This window comes from Elephantulus edwardii, unplaced genomic scaffold, assembly GCF_000299155.1.
Source record: "Elephantulus edwardii isolate Elephantulus edwardi_28Jun2011 unplaced genomic scaffold, EleEdw1.0 scaffold00047, whole genome shotgun sequence".
NCBI lineage: Eukaryota > Metazoa > Chordata > Mammalia > Macroscelidea > Macroscelididae > Elephantulus > Elephantulus edwardii.
The window spans coordinates 17,998,115-18,025,161 of NW_006399797.1; the positions used below are offsets into that span (position 1 = coordinate 17,998,115).

Genomic DNA, 27,047 nt, shown 5'->3' on the forward strand with positions numbered 1-27,047 from the left:
CTATGAACAGTTTCTAACTTGCTGGAACATAATAACAGAAATGACTAATGATGAATCTCTTTTTCATGTGCTTACTTGCCATTTGTAGGTCTTCTTTCAACAACTTTTTATATTTCTTGCCCATTTAAAAATAATGTTGGTTGTGAGAGTTCTTTATGCATTACAGATACCTGACCCTCTTAGGAAATATGGTTTGGGAATATTTTCCCACATTCTGTGGTTTGCGTGTTTACTTTCTTGACAGTGTCCTTTGAAACATAAATATTTTTAACTTTGATGATGCCTAATTTATTTTTGTTGTTGTTGTTGCCATTGCTTATACTTTGGATGCCATATCTTAAAAAAAACCATTCACATTCCAAAGTCATAATGGTTTACATGTATGTTTTCCTTTAGGAGCTTTATTGTTTTGGTTCTTACATTTATGTCTCTGGATAGTACATTTATGAAGTTATATTTCAAGCTCTTATATTTGTTTATTCAATGTTGTTTTTCAACAATCATCACATCAACATGATCATTTTTTACTGTAATTAATGTCATTTTCAAAATTCTCTTCCTCTACTGGACTACACACAATTATTTTTTTATACAAGAGTATTTCAAGTGGCAAATATTTTTGTTTACAACTCCTTAATACTAAATTACAAGTAAATACATCAAATCCTCTTAACTGTGTTCGGATTCTGCTTTGGGTTGAAGAGTGGAGGATTATCCCTGTATTTGGCATAAATAGATAAAGAGTATTTGTAAAACTGCCATATGACACAAGAGACTTTTAGCTATAAGGAGGACCTTTCCTAGAGAAAACATTATAAGTCAGTGACTACTGGGGAACACTTTGGATGAGTGATGGTGTCAAGGAAAACCTGACACAAGTGATGTTATTTTGAGCAGGAAGCCAATGTTTTAAGCAGTGCACTTCAATGCTGTGTAGGAGTTGAAAGCTCAGGCAAGCTGTCAGATCCCAGCTCGACTGGTGTGGACAAGATAGTTAATCTCTTGGAGCCTCTGCTTTTCACCTTTAAAATGGACACATTTGTAGCATCTCTTCAAAAGACTGTAGTGAAGTTGGATAAATTATTTTATGTAAAAAATGCTTCAAACATCTACAAAGAAAGTAACGTGTAAATAACAGTGATTATTATTAGTCAGACTTTCATTCTATCTTACTAAAGGAGTTTTTTCCTCTCAAACTTGGATAAAGCGTTTTATATGAAAATTATTTGTAGAGTTAACAATATATAATAAGTAAGGAAAAAATCTGTAATTATACCACTTTGAAATATTAACTATGAATACGTCGTCGTCGTTGTTGTTGTATGCTGTTGAGTCAAAGCTAACCCATAGATAACCCTCCAGTGTGTTTTCAGAGACAGTAAATCACACGGGAGGAGACTTGACCTCTTTCTGCCACAGAGCAGCTGGTGGATTCGAATCATGTGCCTTTGGGATTGCAGCACAACTTCTTACCACTAGGCCGCCTATAACTGCTTTAGTAATTACTGTGTCAATAATTTATTGTTAATATTTCTATCTATTCTTTTTATGCATCTCTGTGTTTATGCACAGATACATTCCATACACAATTAAAAGCATTTCACACCAACTTGTATAATAGCATTTGCAAACTCTAGAGTCTAAGGTTGTACTGGCACTATTATAAATTTTTTTTTTCATTACAAAAAATTCTTGGACTTCCTCTTTCTTTTTTCAGATTAATCTCTTTCCCTATCCTTTTTCCTACAGAAGCTGTTCAATCCCTCTACTTCACATCAATCCATGGTCACATAAAGATTAGATTCCAAATGGGAATCAAATGTTCCTTCCACCTTCTGCCAAGTCACCAGGTCTCCTCTCTCGAGGCCCTTATTGGTGATTTGGTAGTTGGTGGAAGGTGTGGGTGGATGTACAGATTAGTCTTACCTGACTCAGTGGTGATAGGCAAAGAGAAAAATGTGTCTGAATAGAGTGGTTTGGTGAATTCCTTCAGATTCTCATCAAACAGCTGTGTGAAAGCCCGAATGCTGATTCTGAAAAGAAAACCAACTTATTTAAGTGACTAATTATAGCATCACTCACTAGAAAGCATGTTGGAGCAGAAACAGACTGGGAATCTAACCAGTAGGTATACAGGGTAGGACTGAATTATAGAATCAGACACACTTGGGCATGGTCTATCTATCTATCTATCTATCTATCTATCTATCTATCTATCTATCTATCATCTATCTATCCATCCATACATCCATTTATTTATTCAATCACTGGATATTTAGTGAGCCTCTACTAGATTGTAGGGTCTGTTATCAGACCTGAGGTTACTGTAAAAAGTAAAGCAAAGTCAGAATTCACACTGTCATGGAAGGAGTAAGACAAGTCAGAAATACATACCACATACTGATAGGTGCTATGAAAAAGGGAAGGGACAAGAGAACTGAAGTAATAGAAATAGGCATGTGGGACGACTGTATTTGGCATGGTCAGCGAAGGGTTCCTTGACAAGGAGATATGTGCACAGAAATGCGAGGAGACTGAGGAAGTGAGCTCCTCCTGCATTCTGGGTGGAGGGAAGAGCAGGAGCAAAGCTCTGGGGCTGGACAGCACGCAAGGAGGTCATGCCTTCTTTTTCTTCTTCCTCCCATTTGCCCCAGTAGCCACTAACAAACTCAGGTCTCTAAATGCTCTTGCCAATTTGAGGTATTTAACACCTGACTTGTTTTATTCAGTGGAGTGTTTTAAGGGTTCACTCATATTGTAGTATGTATCAGGAAGTCATTTCTCTTTGTGCTCAAGTAATATTCTGTAAGTATACACTACATCGTGTTGATCCATTCATCTCTTGATGGGCACTTGGATTGTATCTAACTTTTGGCTATTGTGAAGGGTGTTGCAACAAACATTGACATACAATCATCTACTGGTATTCTTATTTTAAATTCTTTTGTGTGTATGTCTAGGCTTTCCCTTTTAAAAAAAATGTAATTTCATTTGCTTGCAAAGTTCATATACATTGTGTTTCACACTATTCTTCATTCACATTGTGTTTCATATAATCATTCCTATTAATTACGGTTTATACAATTAATCATAATTGAACTATACCCACCATTATTCTGTCTTTCCAGATCCCTGCTGGATCTTTCCCATTTCCTTTACCCGCCCTTCCCTAGCCCCACCAAATTGTGTGACCCCTTGGTTCCCCGCCCTCCCGCCCTCCCGCCCATCTTTACCCCTCTGTGCCCGCCCTCCCTACTTTGGATCCTCATGCACATTTTACTAGTTATCAATCACTCTGGAATGCAGTTTGGCATTTCCTAAAAAAGCTGGATATAGAAAGTCCATATGACTTAGTCATTCCAGCACTAGGAATACACCCTGGGAAAATTAGAACTGAGACACATAAGGAGATTTGTACATCAGTGTTCATAGCAGTGTTATTCACTGTCCCAAAAACATGGAAACAGCCCAAATGTCCAACCACAATTGTGGTACTTTCACACAACAGACTACTACTCAGCACTCAGGAGCAATGATTTGAATATTACTGCATAACTTGTGAGGGACTGAAGAGAGCACTATGCTGAGTGAATAGTTGCATAAGAACAAATAAAAATGAAATATCCTCCAAAAGTTTTCTGAAGTCTCACAGATTTTATTTCCTTTTACTTCTAATGCCTTTCACGATTCTGCCTCTATTTTCTCAATATACTACATGCTCTTGAAGGTAAGAGTCTTCTCTTAGATATCTTTTGTTCCCTTATAATGCCTGGCTCAGTGCTTTTCACATATTATTGTTGTGTGCTTTTGAGATGGAACATAGCTGATCCTCCAGTGGCTTTTCAGAGGCACTTAACTGCCTAAAACGAAACTGCCTATCCTTCTCCCATAGAGCAGCTGGTGGATTTGAACCATGTGCCTTTGGGATTACAGTGCAGCTTTTTACCATTAGGCCACAAGCAAGAAAACAAATATTAAATATAATATCCCATTAACATGATAAGTGTTATTTTCATGAACTTATATGATAGTCTGTTATGCATAGAATCAGGATTCTACAGCAGAAAGTTAGGGCTCTTGTAACTGAATTTCCTTCAGTTAAGGAAAATGAGGTCAGGGGATGTTGCCTGCCCTTTTGTGGTTACATTAGGATCCTATTTAGAATGAAAACAAAAGCAGATCAGCACTTTCTTCACATTCAAACAAGCCGCTCCCCCTTGTTTTTCCATATGGAATAGTGAATGGTAGAAATCCAGCAGTGGATTGGAAAAGATCACATTTGATGATATAACAAACTGGTCTATCAGCTAAATTTCGCTTTCCCCCTTTTGTTTAACCTTGATGTCCTTCGCCCATACTCTTCCCTGCCTACCTACTCTATCTGGGGGAAAAGAAGCTGACAATAGTGAGGATCACTGTGATTATTCTCTTAAGAGAGAGACAGCCTTGTGATCACACACGAGACCCCTTAGCACGTGGCTCTCCCATGTGCTTGGAAATGGGACACCCTCATTTAGCGAGCATTATCTGCCTGACATGCTTCTAACGGGATTAACCAAATGTGTATCGGGGAATTATAGAAAAGCTGTGTTCTAGAAGACAAATCTATACATGCTGAGTTGATTAAGAGAAAAAAAAAAAAGAATGTGTAGCTTTTCATAGAACATTTCCTCATCTGACCATACAACATTTAATGAGGGCTTCTGTTGTGCCAGGTACTTGCCTGGCATGCAGTTTGCAACCAGTGATTTGTTTCCCTTGGTAGATTATGAACTCTCTCAGTCTAGTCAATAGAACAGGCAATTAAGCAGAGGCTTAGAAATCACTGGGAAACACAGCAGCATTAGGGGGATGTAGTGACTAAGTACTATGCTAACGGAGCCAAGGTAGTACTCTACAGCCTGACTGTGGGGGAGGTGGGCAGATGTGGTGTTGTGCTCAACAGGTGCTAAATTGGCTTTTGAAGTGTAAGAAATTCACCAGCCAGACAAGGAAGTGTCAGGCACCCAAGCTACTGTCAAGGGAACTCTGAGAAGTGAGACACAGAGAAAGGGCAGGAGTGCTGGGGCAGATGGTGGGAAAGAGGCAAGGAAGGCAGAAAGGAGAACTCAAGGGCTTTGTGTATCCTGTTCAGGAATCTGTGCTTGCTCCTGGAAATGTGTGGGAAACCCTTAATCTAGAAAGGACATGACTAAGTTTGGTCCTTCACATGCATTACTTACTCTTCAGGACAACCCTGCAATGTTCTGCAGATGCAAATCGTGAGGATTAGAGAATGGAAAAGCCCTTTTTTACAAGGTCGCACAGCTAAAAAGTGCCAGAGCTAGAACTCAGATCCAGATGCTCCTGAGGACTTCAGCAGCTGTGAGGGACAGGAAGGGTGCCTGCTTGGAGAATAGTGGGCTCTGGTCCAGACATCAAGGCTCTACAGCTTCTTAACGTTCTCTAAAATACAGTAATGAGTCATTTTCTCTTTTCCTTTCCCAAAGCAAGGAAGCAAACTAAAATAGCTTCAACACTCTAACTCAGAAAGACCAAGTTGCCTTTCACAGAGTTTTGCTCAAGTTTCTTTGAGCCCGGGTGAATAAAAGGAGCTGGAAGATCTCAATTTTTTTTTTTAAATCTCCATTTTTATAGATGCTGAGGGATCTTGGTTTTCTGATCTCTCATCTTGCCCATCAGAGATCTCAAGTTCTTCAAGCTCTATAAAACCAATATCCATGGGTAGAGCAAATAGTTAATGTGCTTAGCTGTCCAGTGAGAGGACGGAACTTTAAGGAAAGACTTGCAGCAATCTACTTTTGAAAAACCACTTACTGAAAAGACTGCAGAACAAGTCTATTCTGACTCACCTCTGCCCTCATATATAGGCTCATATGGTCTCCTTTGAAGTAATTATCACTTATAAGTTTTGAGATAAGTTTTGAGTGTTTACTCAGAAGGTAAACACTTGGCAATAGCCAAGTTTACAATAAGTTTTGGGCAGAGATAGCTCTTCAAAGTTCCTTCCACAAGGGACTCTTCATTTTACTAAAACTATCTGACTATTTTAGCTGATGCAAGGTAAGGATTAAGAACTCTTATGTATGGTGTCATGTCAGACTTGTTATGGATCTGACAGCAAAATTTTTATGCTGAGACCCTACAGCGATACTCAGAATACTTAAAAGGCCTTGGAGCCAAACACTTAGAATGAGCACTGTCCACAAAGAACCCAATCAGTGGGATGCTGGCTGAATACCAGCTCTGTCAACAGAGAAGGCACAACCTCCACAGACATAACCATCTGAGATACCTGCAGCCTTGTATGTAAGGCAGTAAGTCTGTTGGCTTTCTTTCTCTTGTTGCCACTGGTTTGGACACTGTATACTTCCAGATCTAGGAGCGCCTGTCTGATGCAGTGGTGCTTGCTAGAGGTTAAGCCAAATTCCTGCTCTTTTTAACCCACCATTTTAGAAGTGATTAGAAGGATTCTATTAATTTAAAAGTTCTTTCCCTCTGAGAACTGCATCTGCACCACAGAGCACTTTTTTTGTATTTACTTTTTTCTATTTAGATAATTTTATATTTAGATTCCTTTTAAATCAATGTAACACTAGTCCTCACTAAAAGCAGAAGATAAAACCTGATATTGCTGGAGTCTCCCTACACTCAGCCTTTCTCTTCAAACACTCCTGCAATAGTTAGCACAGTAAATTATTTGATGCAGGTTAAAGAAGTTGTGGGGGAAAGCAATTGATTAAGGGTCCTCAATCAATTCTTCACATAATAAATTAAACCAGGCATAATACAGATTTTGCTATCTCTTGAAAGCCCTCAGCTCACAGTACCTATGAATTTATGTTATTAATCTAGAGGTGTTCATGAGAATCCCATACTCAGACAGCGGAGCACTGATGATGTATCATGTCCTGTCTAGGGAAATTATGGCCATATGTCTAACCTGTAGGCAGTGCGTGGCTTCAGTGGTCCATCACAAAATTTTTGCTGATGGAGATCGCATTTTCCACCCAGGCTCTCCATCTCTGCTCCAAGTTTAATGTTAAAACTTTTATAGTTGCCGTCCGGACTTTCAGCACATTTGCTTGCAAAATAATTCGTCTGATACACTCGAATGGAGGCATTGTGCCTGTATTCCAGGTAGGAAGGCAGAGGGTGCTGTGGTTCCGGCTTCAGCTCGTCACTGCCTGGGGAAAGAAAACCCAGTGACAGACACTCTAGTGACTTCAGTGCTTGTGATTTCTAACTAGGTTTCTAAAACTGCCTCCTCCTTTCTCACCCTCTCTGGCTTTTCCTCAGAGCAGCACAGGTTCTGTGATATCAAGGGAGGCTGAGAAATTCTCCTAATGAGATGCAGTTTTAGTTTACACTTTTCTGTGGGAGCTCAGGTGGTCTACGGATGAAGGAGTTGCATTGCCAACTCAAAGGCAAGTGGTTTGAATCTACCAGCTGCTCTGCAGGAGAAAGATGTGCAATCTCCTCCTATGTGATTTACACCCTCTGAAAACTCACTGGAGGATTGCCTTTCAACAGCACATAAGAACATAACTTTATGGCACAGTCCATTGGGGACTACTTTAAGACTGGGTCCTTGGTTTGAATCCACAAGCTCCTCTGAGGAGGAAAGGTAGGCAGCCTCCTCCCACTGTGATTTATAATCTCAGAAAACTAATGGAAGTTTGCCGAGTCAGAACTGAGTCAATGGTATTAAATTTGTGCTTTGTTTTGCGTTTGACTACTGTGAAGATTACAGCCTAGAGCACGCTATAGGGCAGTTACTCTAACACATGTGTTCACTATGGACCCAAACAAAATCCAATCAATGACACTTAACAGTATATATATATAAATATATATATATATATATAATTTTCTAGGAAATAAAATATGTGATGTATGTGTGCATGTGCTCACTGTATCAAACATAATAGGTGATCCTGGAGGACATTATGCTGACTGAAATATCTCAGTCACAAAAGGACAAATACTGCATGGTGCCACTGATGTAAAATGGGACTGATATAGGGGTTGGGGGGAAGATTGGGAAAGATGGGATACATTATGTATACTGCATTGAAACAGATGAGAGAGAAAACTCTTTCAAAGATATATATGATTAGGTATTATTGTTACGATAGGAGTCCAGAATAAAGGCTGCATAGTGTAATGGACTTGGGGGTAGGGATTATATAACAATGAAAGAATTTTTCTTTTACTTTTCAAAGAGAAGAACAAACTGAAGGGGAGGGGTGGGCAGGGAGAAAAAGGCAACAATCAATGAATGGAAGTCCAAAATATCTGTAAATTTTCATTAAAATTAATAATAATAATAATATCCCAAAAACATGGTAACAAGTTCTATAACCCTACTTAGTTGGATACTCCTTATTGTGAGAGCCCAATAAGGTCAATAAGCTCTCTACTCTGCCAATAACCACTGTTGCTGAGCTAATAAGGAAATCTCTATGACCTGGGAAATAGCGAAAAGATAAGAAAGCCAGGTCCTGGGTCAGAGCAGTCCATCCCACAAGGCACGTTCCACACGCCCAGTCAGATAATCCCTTCATGTCCAGCTCTCTGTTATCTTAAGTACAGCTTTATCCTGGCATGAATTTGGCCTATCACTTAGAACACTTCCCAGAACTCTTCCCCTGTCTGCTTAGCAAACACTGTGTGTTTTGGCAATGTGAACTCAATTTGATGTTAGCTAAAGGAAAGCACAATTAGGAAGATAAACATTATAGAGATATCATCTATAATGCACTTCAAGGAGTGCGCAGTTGGGGTTTTTTGCAACAATTGGGACCCTTGCTTAATGAAATTTACTCAAAGTGAGGAAGTCTTGGTGTAGGCTTTATATTATTAACTTTACTCAAAGAATTTGGTCATTGTCTTTGATTACAGAGATATTCACCTCTAAAGCCTAGAATTTTCCTAATGATGACAATGTCTTTGATGGGGCCTCTAGACCACACTTTAGGGTTTAAAGCAAAGATATGGCTCTTAAGTAGGGACTGGGTAGGCTAGAAAGGAGACTTTGTGATGTTTAACCATAGATAAGTCATCTGGACATGGATATTCCATGGGCTTCCTGGTTGGTGATAGTATGGATGCACATAGGATGACATGTCCCTTTTGAAATACAGAAGTTCTGACTTCAGAAACTTCCAAGACCTTGCTCAATGTGTCTCCTTTGTATTCTTTTTTTTTTGTGATAATAAAACTCTAGTCTCTCTCCCTCTCTCATTACTGTCAAGTTAGAACCGACTCATAGATGACCCACCATAGTAAGTTGAAATCTAACAGCGTATTTTGTGAGACATTGTAGTGAATTCTTGGATTTAAGAGTAGCAGGAGCAAGTGAGGGGTGCTGGTGACTCCTGAGATCATGGTGTCATCCTATAGAAGTAGTGAGAGACCTCTGTATTTGTAGCTATCAAGTCAGAAGTGAAAGTGTTATGGGGACCTAAGCTTGTGGCTGAAGACTGAGATCTTGGGCGGCCATAGAAGGTTGGAGGACTGTGCCCTCTAAATGATTGGACCTGACCTAGAAATTATTTCATCTCTATAATCTTTGCAATCGCTCCCGCTGATTACGGTCAGAGGAAAAACTGCTTCATGTGCAGCTGATGTCAGAACAGATGGGAGCAGGATTCACTAGTTCATTCAATTCACAGTTTATTATCAGAAAAGTACAAAGTGAGGTTTGATTTTCTACTTGGAAATGTTAGGTTTTGGTAGTAGAAGAAAGAGAATCTTGCCTTTAGGCTACCCTCATGCTGTCATTGATGTTTGTATGAAATGGATTGTTATTTGATGGCCAGCAGAGTATTGATATTTGAGATAGAACAGAGCATGACATCTTTATAACCACTGCCTTAAACACATGTAGTAAAACAATACTTCCGTCATCACGGATTAAATATGAACTCATCCCACAGTTGACCAACTTATCTCCAATTATGAGGAAACGTGGGAAGCACCAATAGCTTTTGAAATTATTTCATTAACAGGTTTCTCACTCTTGATGCAGCCCAGTGAGAACCAACTCACAGCTGACCCTCTAGGAGATTTCTGGGGCTGTAAATTGCTGGGGGTGGGGGGGTGGGGGCGGGGGCAGAGCTTGTCTGTCTTTCCCCTGCAGAGCTGCTGGTGGACCTGAAACACCAGAGAGATGCAACCTCTGAATTAGCAGCACAATTTCCGATGGACTGTACCACCAGGGTTCCTTTAAGCAGCTTCAGTAAAGATAAACAGAATGTCAAAGCACATAGACTGTTGGACAGCCAGTGAAATGAAATAACTATTCTGCCTAGAAATTATGCTAGTGTTGGTCACATTCAAGGTGTCTTCTTTGCCCACAAGTGGGTTAAAATAGTCAGGGGTGCTCATGTACAACCCTTAAAGCCATTTTTAAAAATGCCTAGTGGTAAAAAGCTGTGCTGAAATCCTGAAGGCATGAGGTTCAAACCCACCAGCTGCTCTACAGGAGAAAGATGGTCAATCTCCTCCTGTGCAATAAAAGGCTCTGAAAACCTGCTGGAGGGTCAGCTTTGGGTCGGTTCTGAGTCGATGCTACACAACAATAACAAAGCATATTAATGTCATTCAAGACACAGAATCTCTTTTGGTGACAAAATAAATGATATTTCAATGGCAAATACGTTTATGGGCATGTGTACCCCCTCTCTCTTCAGGTACAGCACTCTTGTAGATAGTTGGGCAATGTTGAAACAATAAGCTGTACAGGGCTCATTCACAGATTGTAATGGAATGTTTTGCTTATTACCTAGGATTTTCCCCATCTGTAGGAATTTGATGTTGAAAAATTTAGGAAACTGGCAAATCTAACTACTCAGAATTCAGTACAGAAAGAGCAAATGCTTTTCTTTTTTCAAGTTTGTGATTACCCTTGTGAGTTGGCGGGGAGTTCGGGACCATGTGGTTGATTGGTGTATTTGAGATGGGAGGCGGAGGATGAAGAGAGCTGAAAAGTAATTGCAACCTAATGGAAGAACAAAAGAATGGTGAATGTTGCTCCCATTTTGGCATTAAATCAGAAGACCCTAATACAGAGACTAATTCTATTTCTCTAATTTTTGAATTGGAGAAGAGTGTTGAATATACCATGGACAGCTAGGAGAATAAGCAGGTTTGACTTGGAGAGGATGAAACCTGTCTGCTCCTTGGAGGCAAGAATTCTGAAGCTCCATCTGACATACTCTGGACATGTTGCAAGGAGGGACCAGTCCTTAGAGAGGGACATCATGCTTGGGAGGGCAGAGAGAGTAAAAGAGAGGAAGACTCTTGAGATGCATTGATGTGACTGGGGTAATGGGTGTAGATGTGTCAGAGACAGTAAGGTTGGCACCGGATAAGGTTTAGGGCCACTGTGAGTCACAAGCGGCTTGATGGCACATAACAACAACAATCTTTGCATTATCTGTTGTCATTGTTTTGTACTATCTAGAAAGAACCGACTCATGGCTGAACTCTCTAGAGGATTTTCAGAAGTAGTAAATTGCATGGGAGGAGGAGACAGCCCATTTTTCTCCCACAGAACAGCTGATGGATTTGGACCATGTGGTTCTGAGGTGGCAGTGAAACTCTTACCACTAGGCCACCAAGAGCTCCTTTAAATGCACAGCCTGCAAAGCTAAACCACCTGCCTCTGAGTCCTTTGCCTACTAGCTTTGTGACCTTGAGCATGTTACTTAATCTTTTGGTGCTTTAGGACCTTACTCAGAATTTTGGAATTGTCCTCATGGAGTCGTTGTGCAGATTGAAGGAGTCAAACAGTGTCTGGCACTTAGTAAGAACTCAGTCGCTGGTGATTATTGTTATTATTGCTGTAGTTGCTATTATTATTATTATCCTCTTCTTTTATAATCAAACCCTGCAGATAACACTTTATTGCCCAAAGAGCTTTTAAACAATTTCTTGTTCCAACTCTCAGCTTCCAGCAGTGCTGATACTGAATGATACATAAATGGAGTTTTCGGCTCTTGAGAATCTGCAGTAAGAGTCCTTGAGAAGGCAAGGCTGTCTCCAGGCAGCTCAGCCAGTTCATGAAAACTTACCATCAGCCTCTCTCACGACCACTGTGAAGTATTTCACTGCTCCATTGGTGTCGCTGAACCAGCTGCAGTTGAAAGTGAAGTTGATGGAAGATTGGCTAATGAGCACGTCCTTCTTATTCACACGGATGTGTGGAGGTGGAGGAGGGGGCCCTGGAACAGGGGTGAGGAAGGAACCAAGAGAGGTCACAGGGCTTTCACGTCATAAACAACAGTCAGTGAAATGAAAATTTCCACTCACCCACGAGAGAGAGAGAGAGAGAGAGAGAGAGAGAGAGAGAGAGAGAGAATGTGTGTCTTGTGATCAAGAAACTCTCTCCCTCCTCTCCTCTGTGGAGGAAGGTAGAGGAAGTGACTTGCTGGGAGCACATTAAGCATAATGAAAGGGGCAGCTTCTCTGTGGGATTTCCTGAAGTCTTGCTTCCAATTACTTAACAGCTCTCCATTATAGCTCTAAGTACACCAGGTAACTGTGATGCATTTAAATACAACTCATCCCGGTACTTGAACATCATTTAACTTGTTTTCTGCTGAGGCACTTTACACAAATAAATGCTTCCACTTCATGAAAGACTTTAGGTCCTCAACCCCAAGTGGCAATAAGATCTGGCTAAAGGGAAGGCATGTGCAAGCACACGGTGGTAACGGACACTCCCTTTGGATGTTTCTTCACTCCGGAGGGGAAAGACGCTCCACCTCCTGTTCAGAGGTTTGACACAGCCCTCTGGGGACACTTACGGTCTATCATTGTGATGGTGCTGTCCTCAACCACCTCGCTGGTCATGCCGGCAGACTGCACCTTAATGGACACCAGGTACCTCTTATGGGGTACCAACATCATGATGTTGAGCAAAGATTTTTCTTTCTCCAGCTTTCTGGAAAACTCAACTTCTTGTGTGTCCATTTTCCGGCACTCAATGCTATACCCATCAAAGTCCGAATCTGGAGGGATCCAGGAACAGGCGATGGCAGTTGAGTTCTGAGGCCGGCAATGTAGGTTTTGTATCTTGTCTGGCCCTGGGCAGGGGCAGGGTGTGTGGTGGGGAGAAAAAGAAAGACTCAGAACTCCATTACACTTTGTTCTAACTTGCTCTAAGTTTTAAAGAAACTATTCTTCAATTTTATGTACCACCCCCACCCCGCCTCCACCCCCAGGAACAGTTCTCATGGGTCTCCCAAGGAGATCTCTGCCTGCCAGGCTCTGCTTTGTAAGCATTAGAAGGTAAATGTTGACCTTTGCGAGAACCAATAGGCAGTAATATGATTAGAAACACAAATGCACACATGGGCACAGAAATCCAGTTGCAGAAGTCAGATAGAAGTGGGGCCTAGCAGTAAAGAGGTTAGCAGTAAAGTTTGGTCTGCTGTATTCAAGTTCTATTCACTATGTATTTCATTCTTAATGTGTATTTTTTCCCTCTCAATGGGTTTTTGGATAAATCACTTCACATCTCTTTGCCCCATCCCAGGCCAATTAGACTTCCTAAGGAGAGCCCTGGGGGCCTAGTCTATGCTGAATTGTGCTGCTAACCCAAAGGACTCAAGTCCCTGGTGGTTTGAATCCACCAGCAGTTCTGGGGAAGAAAGATTGGAGTGAGTCACAGCCTCTGGAACTCAGTGGAGGGTGCTATAAGCTGGAATCAACTCCATGTCAGTCAGCCTAAGTTTTCTGTTCTCCCCTCTCTCTCTCCTCCATGGATCTTGGAATATTTTATTCTCTCCTCTTGGATTATTTTCCATTTCTCCATCTCTACCTGCTGAATTTTACTCTTCTTCTATATCTTGATTGGGATGCTTCTTCTTCCAAGAAATTAAACTGATTTAAATTAGATACTTCTGTCATGTTTTTATATAATTTACCTCCTTCATTACACCCAGATTTAACTGTTTATTTATGGTATCTCTCACCTAATTGTAAGCTTTACAAGGGTAAAAACTATGTCTGCACTTTTAATTATTGTTAACAATCAGTGAATAAGCAGATCTCTATAAGTCTTAAAAGACAATCCAAACAAACCAAACAGGTAAAGTGTGCATTTAAACCAAGCTGCATTGGAATAAGATGTTAGAACACTTGTAACATTTATTTCCTAGCTACTCTATTTGAAATCCAAGAGAAGCAAAGAGTGTCATACTTGTCCTCACGGATCCAAAAACTGGTTTGCTGTAGGTTTTCCAAGAATTGCCACTGACAGTCTTGACACTGAATTGATAAGATCTCCCTGGGCGAAGACCGTTCACGATGCGTACTTCTGATTTTTTGTTGAAGTAGGGGTTGATGACAGAGAGTGTGTCTTTTGGCAACCACTGCAATTCAAAGTCATCATAGTCTGTCCAGTCTGGGGGCACCTTCCAGGTAATAACCAGGGATGTGTTTGCAACATCAGTAAATCTCATAAAACTGGGAGGACTTGGGGCTACATGTAAAAGAAAGGGAAAAATTACACTCCTAACATCAATGAATAAGGATAGATGAAGTACATAGTTCCTATATAATGTATTTTGTAGGAAAAGGTAAGCACAATGACATAATAAAAGTAGGTGTCTGTTTGGAGTTTATTATGTATAAGGCACTGTCCTTGAACACTTTAATTGTCCTAATCAAGGTAGAAGATATTTTATCAGTTTTGAAGATAAGAGGGTTAGAGACCAGAGGCAATTATGCTAGTTGCATGTAGCCTTGTTCATTGAAGCAAACAGTGAAGTGGACAGAGACTAATATTATTATATTAATAATAAAGGAGCTCTAGTGACCTAGTAGGTAAGGAGTTGTGGTGCCAACCCAAAGGCATGTGACTTAAATCTACCAGTTGCTCTAAGGGAGCAAGACGGAGAGTCACTTGTGCAATTTACAGCCTCTGAAAACCCACTGGAAGGTCAGCTATCAGTTGGTTCCAACTTGACAGTGTGTAACTACAACATATTAATAATATAGTATAATATATACATTTTTATATTACTTTGATGCATGCCCAGGATATAAAATTATTAAAGAACTTATAACTACACAATGATAAGGGCATAATTATCCCTATTTTACACATCACGTCATCTCAAGAGCACACAGGTACATGACAGGGCTGAACAAAGGAGCTAGATCTTTTGGCCAAAGTCAGAATCCTTTCTCCACTGTTGCAGTGTGCCTCCCCAAGTTTAGGCCAGCACATTGCATGCCATTGTTGATTTTGTTTTCCTGTCACTAAAATATAATTAAGATGTGTCCTTGGAGGTACTTCTCACCCACATAGGGCCACTGGCACCTGGGGTCTCACCTGTTCTGCTCTCCCCTGTGACCACGTTGGTGAGATCCCCACTGTGCGTTACCACCCACAGCGTGTACTTCCTTCCAGGAACGAGGCGATGAAAACTCCATTCAGTCACATGCCTGTCTTTCCAGTTCTCCTTCTTGGTGCCATTGGGGTTGTAGAGGATCAGCTCATAATAGTCGAAGTCGCCAGAGGCTGGAGTCCAGCTGAACCAGAGGCTGTCTGTCATGTTCCGATTGGACCCTTTGAGGTTACTTACAGAGGCTGGCACTTAAATAGAAAGAAAACTTTTACGAAGAAGAAAACATGACAAAAAAGACATTTGGGGCTGCAGGGGAAAATATGAACGAACTTCAGTATGGGTGAGGAGCATCTGGAGACTATGAGGACTTTTATACACTTGTCATGTATACCGTGCCAAACACATAAAATGAATTTATCAATAGTTAATACTACTGGCCAAAAGTGCAATAAGTGTGCTCCTTAGAGGCAAGGATGGTGAAACTTGGTCTCTCATATTTTGGACATGTTGCTAGTAGAGGTTATTCCTTGGAAAGATGGAGGGTCAGTGAAAGAGAGGAAGACCCTCAGTGAGATGGACAATGACTGCAGCAATGGGCTCTCGTGTCAGAGATGATAAGGATGGCACGGGATAGGACAGGGTTCAGACCTATTGTTTGTAGGGATGCTGTGAGTTGTACTTGACTAGATGGCACCTACAAACAACACAACCATAATTAGTTTTTAATTTACAAACTCACTCAAAACTCATTGCCTTTGAGACAGAAGGGATTTCTAGCTGGCCCTCCAGTGGGTTTTTGGAGGCTGTGAATAGCATAGGAAGAGAATGCCTGTCTCTCTCTGGAGAAGCAGATGGCAGACTTGAACCACCACATAGGCATTACCTTTGAGTCAGAAGTGCAGCTTTCTACCGACTACCCCACCAGAGCAGCCTCGCTTATGAAATGCCCTAGAAAGTTCATAAAAGGCCAAGTTCCTCAAGGCTGGTCCATTTTACCAGAGCCAGCACCCCCTAACACCCCTCTGTAGGTCCCTCTACGTCATCTTCCTTTGGGTTTCCAGCACTTGCATTCTCTTTTGCCTCAAAAAATCTGTCAGTCTAGCCTCACTTGGGAAGAGTTAACAGTTTCTTCTAGGGCTGTATAAGTTTAGTGACACCACCCTGCATTTTCTGGAAAGTGAAGACTATCGCACCCTGTTGGAGAAGTTTTAAAGGATAATAAGTAGGTGAGGGAAGATTTTCAGAGAGCAGGTTGCCTGGGAAATGGTAACATATTGGCAATGCTCTTCATGGTTAAGGATTAGTGCTGTTCTTTTTCATTTTTTTCAAAGCACAAGGGAACTGAGAACTTGTGTGTTATGCCCAGAATGTGCTCCTCAGTGGCCCGCCCCACCATCAGTTTCAGCTAAAACATCTTCCCTTGCAAGTCATTCTCTGGCGCATACAATCTCCATTTCCTCGATATCCACCTCATTACTTCTGAGTCTATTCTAACTCATAACAACCCCAAAGGCCCTGCGGGGTTTCCAAGGTTGTAATCCTTATGATGGCACGTTGCCACATCTTCCTCCTCTGGACCAAGATGGTGGCCTGGAAGCACTCACCTTCCAGTTGGTAGCTGGCTCTTAACCACCATGCCACCAACGTTTGTAGTTTCTTGGTAGAAAATCCGACCCACTGCTTTTGAGTGGATTCTGACTCATGGTGACTTTCATCTAGAGTCTGAGGCTGTAAATCTTAATGAGAGGAGACTGTCAATCTTCCCTCTGCAGAGTAGCTCATGGATATTAGCAGCAAAACATGCTATAATCTATGCTGCCATAGTTCCTTATTTTCTTGATAAAAGGTGAGACATCTTCTCTTTTTAAATTCTACATGCTTAATATGATTCCTTCCAGCCCCTTCTCTCTCAGAGTTATTGTTCTGATGAGTCATAGTCTACTCGACAGCACATAACAACAACAAAACCCACAACTTCTTTCTTAACCACACATTCTTGACGTTGAGGTCTGGGAGGTCAAAGATCTTTGTCTCATGGTCACTGTCATTATGAGCAGTGAGTCCAGTGTTTGAGCAGAGGGGCATCAAGAACTACTGACAATGAGGAAAAAAAAAAAATAACAGAACACGCGAATGAAACTAAAGAGTCCAAATCACTGAAGAAACAGTAACTAGATGTCTTAATTGCAGCCAAGAAAGATTTCTCTAGTTTTCCAGAAACTATGTTTATATATTCCTTGGAAAGGGATATCATGCTTGGAAAGGTGGAGGATCAGTAAAAGAGAGGAAGACCCCCAACGAGATGGGTCGACACAGTGACTGCAGCAATGGGTATCAGAGGTGAGGATGAAGACATAGGATAGGACAGGCACAGGTCTGTGGATCATAGGGTCGCTATGAGTTGTACTTGAATCAAAGGCACCTAACAATAAAACTATATGTGTAGCTTTCAACAGTGGCTCCTTGTCCAATTTGTGGCTGGTTTACTTTGAACTTGCCCTTCACTCCACCTATTCCTTGCAGAAATCTGAAGGACATAATGTGGACTGAGCCACCATGAGTTATAGCTCTCTAGTAGCAGTTTACTAGCAGGCAGAGGAGATTCATTTTCCTCAAATTTCAAGAGGCAATAAAAAACAAAAATATAAACCAAAACAAATCCAAACCTAAACCTGTTGCTGTCGAGGTGAAAAGGTGACTCCCTGCATTGCAGAATGAGACTTCTCCATTGATTTTCAAAGTATGTGACCTCAGAGAAAGGGATCCCCAAGCTTTTCTTTTGAGGTGCCTCTGGTGTAAACCAGGAACCTTTCAGTTAGTAGCTGACTAGTTAACGATGCTACCCAGGGACTCCATGCCTCTTCATGCTATCAAGTCACACAGGCAGGAAACAACAATGGCATTTACTGCCTGTTTTTCATAGAGTTGCTATAAGTTGTCCTCCTCTTAACAGCACTTAACCACATCAGCCATGTTTCCCAGCATGAGGTCTTTTTCTCAGGACTGGCCTCTCCTGACAAATGCCCCAAACATGTGAGATATGTGGGATGAAGTTTCATGATCCTTGCCTCTAAGGAGCACCAAAGGGACTCCATGCGGTTAGAAGCAAAAGAGCCAGTGCAAAAATATGCTATAAACTATTATTGTTCTCAAAGGTCTGAGTGAGAACTCAGAGGCCAACCTGCAGGTAAACCTGGGCAGATGAGGGAGCTAAGAACAAGTGAAAGAAAAGCCAGTAAACAGAGCTGCTTGAGTCTGGGTCTTACCTGTTCTCCCAAATATGAAGGACTCATTAGATAACTCTCCACTGTGAGTGACAATCACCATCTTGTACATCCTGCCTTGTAGTAAGTTCTGGAAAGAGAAGCTCTGCACTTGAGGGTCAACTTGCGCTCTCTCCTGAAGAGTCCGATCTGGGTTATACAGAAAGATGTTGTACCAGTTGAGCTCTCCCTCTGAGGTGGTCCAGCTGAAGGACAGGTGTCTGGTGGAATTCTCTGTGATCTTTAGATTGGTGACAGCTGCCGGGACTGGAAAAGGCAAAGAGCAGGAAAGTAAGACCACGCTTTGGAATGTCCCTGTCACAGCCCAGGAGTTAGGTCTTTAGGGATGTACCAAAAGCTGATGTTTTAAGCAAGTACCCTTTGCCTAAAAAACGCATGGTCCCAGCATTTAAGAAATTTTGACTAAACAGAATTCTAAGGGCAAGAACTGCAAATTTCTGTGGACTACGAATGCTGAAGGGAGCTCTGGTATGTGGCCCATAGGGAGTTGCGCTTTTAACTCCAAGGCAGCTTCTCTCTAATGGCTCAAATACACCAGCGCTCCACTGGAGGAAGATAGGCAGTCTCCTCTTCTGAGATTTGTAGCCACTGGGAACCAGGTACGAGTCAGCTACGAGTTGGTTCTGACTCGTTAATAGTTAAGTCTGAGGGTTTTTTTACCGATGCTGAACTGTTAATTTGAAAAATAACAAACCCACAATGTGAAGAATGTTGAAATGGCAAATGCTTTGTTACAGACATATTTTCTACCAACAAAGAGTGTACAATGCCAGGGCAGCGTGCCCAGAGATCTTGATTTATCATGTCTGGAACAGACTCAGTTACTGGTGTGTTAAAATTTTTCCACATCTCACAACCACAGCATTGGACGATGACTGGGGATCCTTCCAGCAGGATAAAGGCTATGACCCTATTGGTCTGACCTTTCTTTAATTATCTGTTATTAATTTGAATAATATCTTTATTTAAATTTATTTCTGAACTTTAATTATTTCCCCTGAAAGTATTTACCTTTTATTTCTAACATGTTGCACAGATTGATATAGAGAAATGTCTTTTATTAGAAAACAATTTATGCTGTTAAAATGCTATTTTAGAGATATAATTGCAGAAGCTGGAGCTGTGTTAGTTTAGCTTTGTTCTTGTGTACCATCAAGCTGGAACTGATTCATAGCTGACCCTCTAGCAGATTTTCAGAGCCAGTAAATTTTATGCTAGATGATTGTCCCTAATTTTCACATGGAGGAGTTGGTGAATTTGAACCGTGTGCCTTTCAGTTGACAGTGTAGCTCCTTACCACTAGGCTATTGTCATAATTCCTATAACTAAATGATACAGATCTGAAGTTAGTGTAGTCTGTAGGGAGTTAAAGTGCTAAATCAAAAGTGACTTGGTGTGTCTCTCTGGTGGTTTGAATCCACCAGTGGCTGCGTAGGAGAAAGATGGGCAAGCTTGTTGGTGGTGATTTACAGCCTCTGAAAACCTGCTGGAGGGTCAGCAACAAGTTGGTTACAACTCAACAGCAATGATTCCCCCTCCCCACCCGCAGTTGCCTCCTGACTCATGTTATGCTCTGCTTACATCTCCCCGACTCTGGTTTTCACTCTATTCCAACAATGCTGGTTTCTGTTTCTCCACTAGGGCCAGTGACATTCTTGTCCTAGCATCTTTCTTCTCCTTCTGCTTAAGATCTTCTACCTCAGTTACCTGAAGGACCCCTCTTACTTTTAGATTTTTATTCAAGATGTTACCTTATCATTGATCCCTTTGAGTATGTGGTTCTTATGAACCAGCAGATGAAAAGCTATCATGTACAAAACAATAAGCAGTGTCACCTACCTGTCCGGCCTTCAGTTTGGGCTTCTTTACTAAAGAGAATGCCGCTGACTGTTAGGATCTGGATCTTGTATTTCTTTCCTGGAGTTAGATCTTCAAATTTATGTTGCTTTGCAGTGGCTGGCTCTGATGTGTTGCTCAGAAGAATCCCGTTTTCATTTAGCAGCAGGATATCATATCTTTCGGACACACCGGCAGCTTTTTGCCAACTTACTATTAGGGAATGACTGCTGTATGCATTATCTGCAGCTATTCCCTGGACAGATGCTGGAACTGCAAAGAAAAAGAATCAACTATCAGCTGCAGGTAGATAATGATGCTTCTGGTTTATTTGTTCTGTCCTGACACTTTCTGTATGCCCTTTTGGGTGAAAAAGAAAAAAAAAATTTCTTGGTTTGATCTGATAATAGTGTTTCCAGTTTTCTCTGAATTTAGATAGAAACTTGAGGTCAAACAAGTATTAGAGTCATAGGAGGAGCCCAAGTGGTCATGAGAACTGAGGACATCCAAAATCCATTGTTATGGAGCAGACAGAAATGTGTTTTTGAGTCAGAAAGATTTAGATTTGGATTATGGTTCTTGGTCTTATCACATGTATCCTAGGTACCAACAACTCAAAATCTCACTTCTACGGAAACAGAACCAACTCTTAGCTGAGCTTTCATTGGGTTTCCAAGGCACAGAAGGAGCTTGCCTGCCTTTCTCCTGTGGAGTGGCTAGTGGATTCAAGTGGCCAGAAAGATGTGTGGCCTCTGGGTTAGCAGTGTGACTCCCTATGAACTATGCCATCCAAACATATTTCATGGACTTCTGGAGTCCTGCTTTCCTCATCTGTGAGATGCACATAGTGATGTCTACCTTGAAGTAAAGCTAAAGAGAATTCCAAATGTCTGGAATAAAGCAGATGCTTGTAGCTGAATTTTGTTTTGAGAAAGGATATCTGGCTTGGAAAGGTAGAGGGCCAGCAAAAGAAAGGAAGAGCCTCAACCAGCTGGATTGACACAAGGATTGCAGCAACGGGCTCAAGTGTGTCAGAAATAATGAGGATGACACAGGATAGGACGGCGTTCAAATGTGTTATTGTGCACAGTGTTGCTATGAGTTGTAATTAACTGACTCAGTGGCACCAAACAAAACAACAACTCCATAAATCAATGCATTTGAATTTTGTAAATAAACTAGTATTATAAAAAGAAATCATGATTATTCATTATTTTTAATTGCTCTTTGTGACAAGTCAAACAGATGCCCCAAGTATATACTTTATCATTGTTTTTATTGTGTACTGTCTAGTTGGAGTGGACTCACAGCTGGCCCTCCAGTGGATTTTCAGAGGCAGTTAATTGCATGGGAGGAGATTGCCTATCCTCTGTGGAGCTGCTGGTGGATTTGAACCTCGTGCCTTTGGGATTGCAGTACAGCTTCTTACGATGGCAAAAGTATTAAATACTTGCTAGAGAACAGTAACTAATAAGAGTAAAAAAATGCTTTTTTAGAAAGGATGGTTTATTGGTTTGGTTTCTAAATGAAAATCTCCTTTGAAAAATCTCCATTTTGTTATAAAATATATTACAACTGAAACACTGTAATTCAGTGATTTAGAATAGCTTTTACCTGACAAACCATATAAATGACTATAAATTTGAAAAAAGAATTCCTTTTAAGAACATCATTTCAATGAACTTCTATTGCAATATGTATAATTTCTTTTAATATAAAAAGTAGCATTACAAATAAAAAAAAGAAAAATCTCAACTACTAAAAAAATTAAAAGGAAAATATGAGAAAGGCTGTGGGAAGTGCATTGAACTATACAAATTGAGATAGTTTTTTAATTTGGATATTTTTTTGTATGAGAAAAAATAGCAAAACTTGTTAAGTGCCCCATCACAGTAACTATGAAGCATTGTGTAATTTGTCCAGTCTCCAGGCTGACGCTTACATGTTCTCCCGAGTGCATCAATCTGGTTTGTCAGGGACCCGCTGATGGAGGTCACCACAATCTGGTACTGCTCCCCAGCCTCCAGTCTGTGAAACGTGTGCTCATAGACGTGTTTGGGGATAGTCTGGGACTCGACCTTCTGGTTCTTCCTGAACACTGTCACTGTGTAGGAATCAACATCTCCCCCACCGGGTGTCCAGTTTACTGTCAGGCTGTCTGTTGCCCCATTGGGAGAGATGTGAATATTTTTGACAGCACTAGGAACTGAAAAAGAAAACACATTTAAAAGCCATCAGTGAGAATATGATATGGACATTTTCAGCCTACAATTTTCTTGTCTCTCATATTTCTGCATCTACTGAAAGAACACACATGAAAAACAATATCCATTTGCCACTTTTCCCTGACTTTTCTGCCAGAATCGAAGTTGGTTGAGAAGTTTAGAGGGAGACCAAAATCATTGAATAACTATGAAGAATGCACAGGAAAAAGCTAGTGGGTGGTCAGACTGCCTTGGGTCATGTCTTGATTTCCTATTTACTAGCTCTGAGATTACTTAACCTCTCTCAGTTTCATCTTTGTTATTAGGGGAAAAAATTGTAATGATGGTCATGGAGTTTTAAGTACTGAATAAAAGGCCATTGGAAGTTTTTTTTTCTTTAGGTAACATTTGTGGCAACCCATCAATAACTTTACTATGATAGAAAAGTGATATTCAAGCAATAGTTATTCGCATGTCTTAATCTTTATGTCTGACAAGCACCAGCTATGCACATGAATTCAATGCTATTTCTCTGTATTATCTGTAAAGCTCTTTGCCCCTACCCACATTGTTCTTTACTTTTGCTAATCTAGTTTAGACAATTGTCACAGTTAAAAGAAATTCAACCCCTTTGCCATTTCTTTTCCCCTTCTCAGTCATCATTCAAAACACCTATGTGCTAAATACACACGTGTATCTATTTGTGTTCAAGAACCCAGATTTCCAGTTACCTGTTAGGCCCTCAATGAAGGTTGATTGCTGTACATCTCCACTGATGGTCAAAACGAGGATTTTGTACTGGCGCCCTGGTGTAAGGGAGCTGAATAGATATTCAGTTGCAGTATTTACAAGGTGAAAAGGAGGAAATACTTTCATGTCATTGAAGAGCAGCTGGATCTCATACTGGTCGACATCCCCATCAGCTAGTGTCCAGGTTACCTGCAGGTCCTCGGTACTCCTATTCCGCAGTGTTAAATTCTTAACTGGCTCAGGGACTGAAGAAGAAAGGTGAAAACACATCAGAAAAATAAACTTCACAGTTTACACGCATGATAACTTATGACACATTCTTCAAGGGACTGGCACACATCTTGCTTCCCTAAATAAAGCACTTAAACTACGTCATACATAGTTAAAGAAGAGAAATTGGAAGCAACTATTAAAAATTCAAATTTTCCTTGACCTAAATCTTACACTAAATTCAAACCCACCAGCTGCTCCTTGGGAGAAAGATGGGCAATCTCCTCTCATGTGATTTACAGCCGCTGAAAACCAGTCAGAGGGTTGGTTATAAGCCAGTTCTGGCTAACAAAAATAACATCAGACAACAACAATAAATGTTGGGAGAATAGAATATAATTCTAAGTTGAGTTATAATCTCAATCATGAGATAAAACAAGAAATTTAGAACTTTAAACGCCAAAATGCTGAAGGTCTGGAAGAAAAATGAAATAGCTATTCTTGTTCTGACACTCTGTTTGCTTTTATTGGCTAATAAATATTCTGTAATTACAGGCCATGACTTAGTTGAATGATATTAGCTCCAGGTGAAACTTAATCAGAATGCAATTTATCAGTAATTGATCAGTAAGCTGAAGAACTTCAGATAAATAATTACTTTATGACCTTCACGCTCCCATCAGCCATTTGATTTTTCAATCATTTCACTTACTTGTTCTTCCATTGCCTTGTTCACTGGCTTCATATTGTCCACTTTTTGTTGTAACTGTGACACTGTACAATCGCCCAGGGACTAGCTTAACAAAGACACACTCGTTCTCAGACTTGAGAATGCTTTTGGTTTGAATGAAGTTGTTTTTGTTTTTAATGGTGACTTCATAATGATCAAAGTCTCCAGTAGCATGCACCCAGGATACCTTTAAATAGTCACTTCTGGCTGAGTTGCTAATACTAACTCCTTGGACCTTGTCAGGCACTGAAAGAAAGAATGTGGAAGAGCTAAATATTCACTAATCTGAGTGGGTAATAGATCATAGATGACAACTGCTAAGATGAGGTAATATCAATAAATTTTTCATATGTGCATTTAAAAGAAACATATTAGAACTGTAGATCACAAATTTCTGGAGGGAAAATATTGTTTCACTGCTAAAAGTGATTAAATGAATCTTTTAACAACCTAATGAATTCACTCTAATCCTGTCATTTGTCTACACAAAATGTCATGTTCAAGATGGATCATTAAACATAACTGATGATTAATAGGAATGATAGTGATTAGATTAATAATTCCAGCATACCTTGGTGACTCAAGATGTGTAAAAATTACCCCAAAGAGTGTAAACAATTCAAAAGAAAAACAGAAGAAGAAATGTCCAGTAGTATTGATGATCAAGAAAATACAAGTCAAGACTACTGTGGAAATACCATTTCCCCTCACCACCTCCTTAAATTGCTTTCTAAATAAATTATGGGAGAAGATGTCCATCCACTGGCAATCGGATGAATAAAGTTAAATATAAACAGTAAGATATAAAATCAAACATAGTATTTGATTGACTTCTTACTCTTAACTCAAAGCACAAAATACAGATTTTCCCCTTAACATAAAAATTAAACTATAAATGAATCCTATCAATATAACATTAAGTTTAAAAAAAATCTAAGTCCCAATAGATCGCATACTACATAAAAAATATCTTTGCATATTATGAAAAACCAGTAAAAGTTAACAATCTATTACTTTAGGATAATATATAGAAACTATGAAACCATGTAAGGTAGAGAGCAAAGGAAAGAAGAACATTGGAACAAACATGATGTTGACCTTGGGATGGGCTAGTGAGGTGAAAGATCACATAACTCAATGCAGAGTACGTCAAGGTCCTAGCTTTTATTTTAGGTAGTGGTTTCTGCTATACATATTAAATTATTAGAAATTATCAACGAAATACTTAACTAAATAAAAGTGAAAGTGGGTAAATGGTTTTCTGAACTAAGAACTATGGTTAGTTCAATTCTGTGCTCCTCCAAACGAACACATAGAGAAAAAAACAATTCTGTGTATCCAAGATTCAATGCTCTTTGTAAGATAAAGCAATTCTATATTTAGAACATGATTTAGTTATCGTAGTCAGGAGGGAGCTCTGATGGTCTAGCGCTGATTGTGCTGCAATTCCAAAGGCATACCATTCAAATCCACCAGTTGCTCCACGGGAGAAGAATGGGCACTCTCCTCCCATGTGATTAACTGCCTCTGAAAACCTGCCAGAGGGTTGGCTGTGGGTTGGTTCCAACTCAATGGTACACAACTATAGTAATGAGGGAGCTCTGGTGGTTTAGTAGTAAGATCCTGTGTTGTAATTCCCAAAAAGCACGTGGTTCTAATCCACCAGATGCTTCATGGGAGAAGAACAGACAATCTTCTCTATGATTTACTGCCTCTGAAAACCCACTCGAGGGTGAGCTAGGAGTTGGTACTGACTCAAAGAAACCCAACAACGTAGAAGTTTTAAGGAATTCTGCTGCCAACCCCAAAACATGCAGCTCTCATCCACCAGTTGCTTGGTGGCAGAAGGGTGGGCAACCTCCTTATATGCAGTTTACTGTCTCTGAAAACCTGCTGGATGGTCAGCTGTGAGTCAGTCTGGTACATTACAACAACATTGATGTTACTGTCAGGTGTGATGGAGTTGAGTCCAACTCATAGCTACCCTATGAATGAAAGACCTAAACCCTGTTCTATCCTGAGCCATCCTCACACTTTCTGACACACAAAAGCCTATATTGCAGTAGTCACCGTGTCAACCCACCTAGTTCAACCCACCTTCTTCGCCAACCCTCCACCCTTCCCAGCATCATGTCCTTCTTTAAGGAATAGCCCCTCCTAGCAGCACGGCCAAAGTATGTGAGGCAAAGCCTCATCATTCTTGCCTTCAAAGAGCACTCTGGCTGCACCCTCTCCAAGTCTACAACATTAGAATATTCCAACTTTTCATTTGGGACTATTTTTCAATTCTACAGCAGTGCATATGTTCACTATTTGGTTATAGTTGGATATTAGAAATACTCATGAAATGGATCATTGAGAAGACATATGAACACAGGTCCAAAGAAAACTAAACACAGGTTTTAAATAGCGTGTGTTCTGTAATATCTTGGTCTGTGTTTAGTAGATGCTGAGGGATTTCTGCTCTGACCAGATGCAAAGCTGTGTATGAGTCTTCACTTCTGTTTTCCCTCAAATCATGAAATGATCCAGAAATGTTAGTAGCTTGCATCGAAATAAAAATTTTTTCACACTTAGGACTTGCACAATTATTCCATGTTATGCTCACTGACTGACTCGTTTCTGTATGGGTATACATCTTACAAAAGATGTGGGGCACTAACAAGCA

General features: G+C 40.4%; 1 protein-coding gene across 1 annotated transcript in view; it reads right to left on the reverse strand.

The window, feature by feature from the left end:
* The window catches only part of PTPRB (protein tyrosine phosphatase, receptor type, B), a 169,606-nt gene that overhangs the window by 29,345 nt on the left and 113,214 nt on the right, over positions 1-27,047 (reverse strand). The window contains exons 12-22 of the mRNA XM_006886111.1: positions 24,362-24,625; positions 23,421-23,684; positions 22,428-22,691; positions 20,489-20,758; positions 18,632-18,895; positions 15,350-15,613; positions 14,213-14,494; positions 12,816-13,094; positions 12,081-12,230; positions 6,944-7,187; positions 1,927-2,033 (exon numbers count right to left, since the gene is read on the reverse strand). Of these exons, the coding sequence (XP_006886173.1) occupies positions 1,927-2,033; positions 6,944-7,187; positions 12,081-12,230; positions 12,816-13,094; positions 14,213-14,494; positions 15,350-15,613; positions 18,632-18,895; positions 20,489-20,758; positions 22,428-22,691; positions 23,421-23,684; positions 24,362-24,625 (2,652 nt within the window). The remainder of the gene's footprint in view (positions 1-1,926; positions 2,034-6,943; positions 7,188-12,080; positions 12,231-12,815; positions 13,095-14,212; positions 14,495-15,349; positions 15,614-18,631; positions 18,896-20,488; positions 20,759-22,427; positions 22,692-23,420; positions 23,685-24,361; positions 24,626-27,047) is intronic.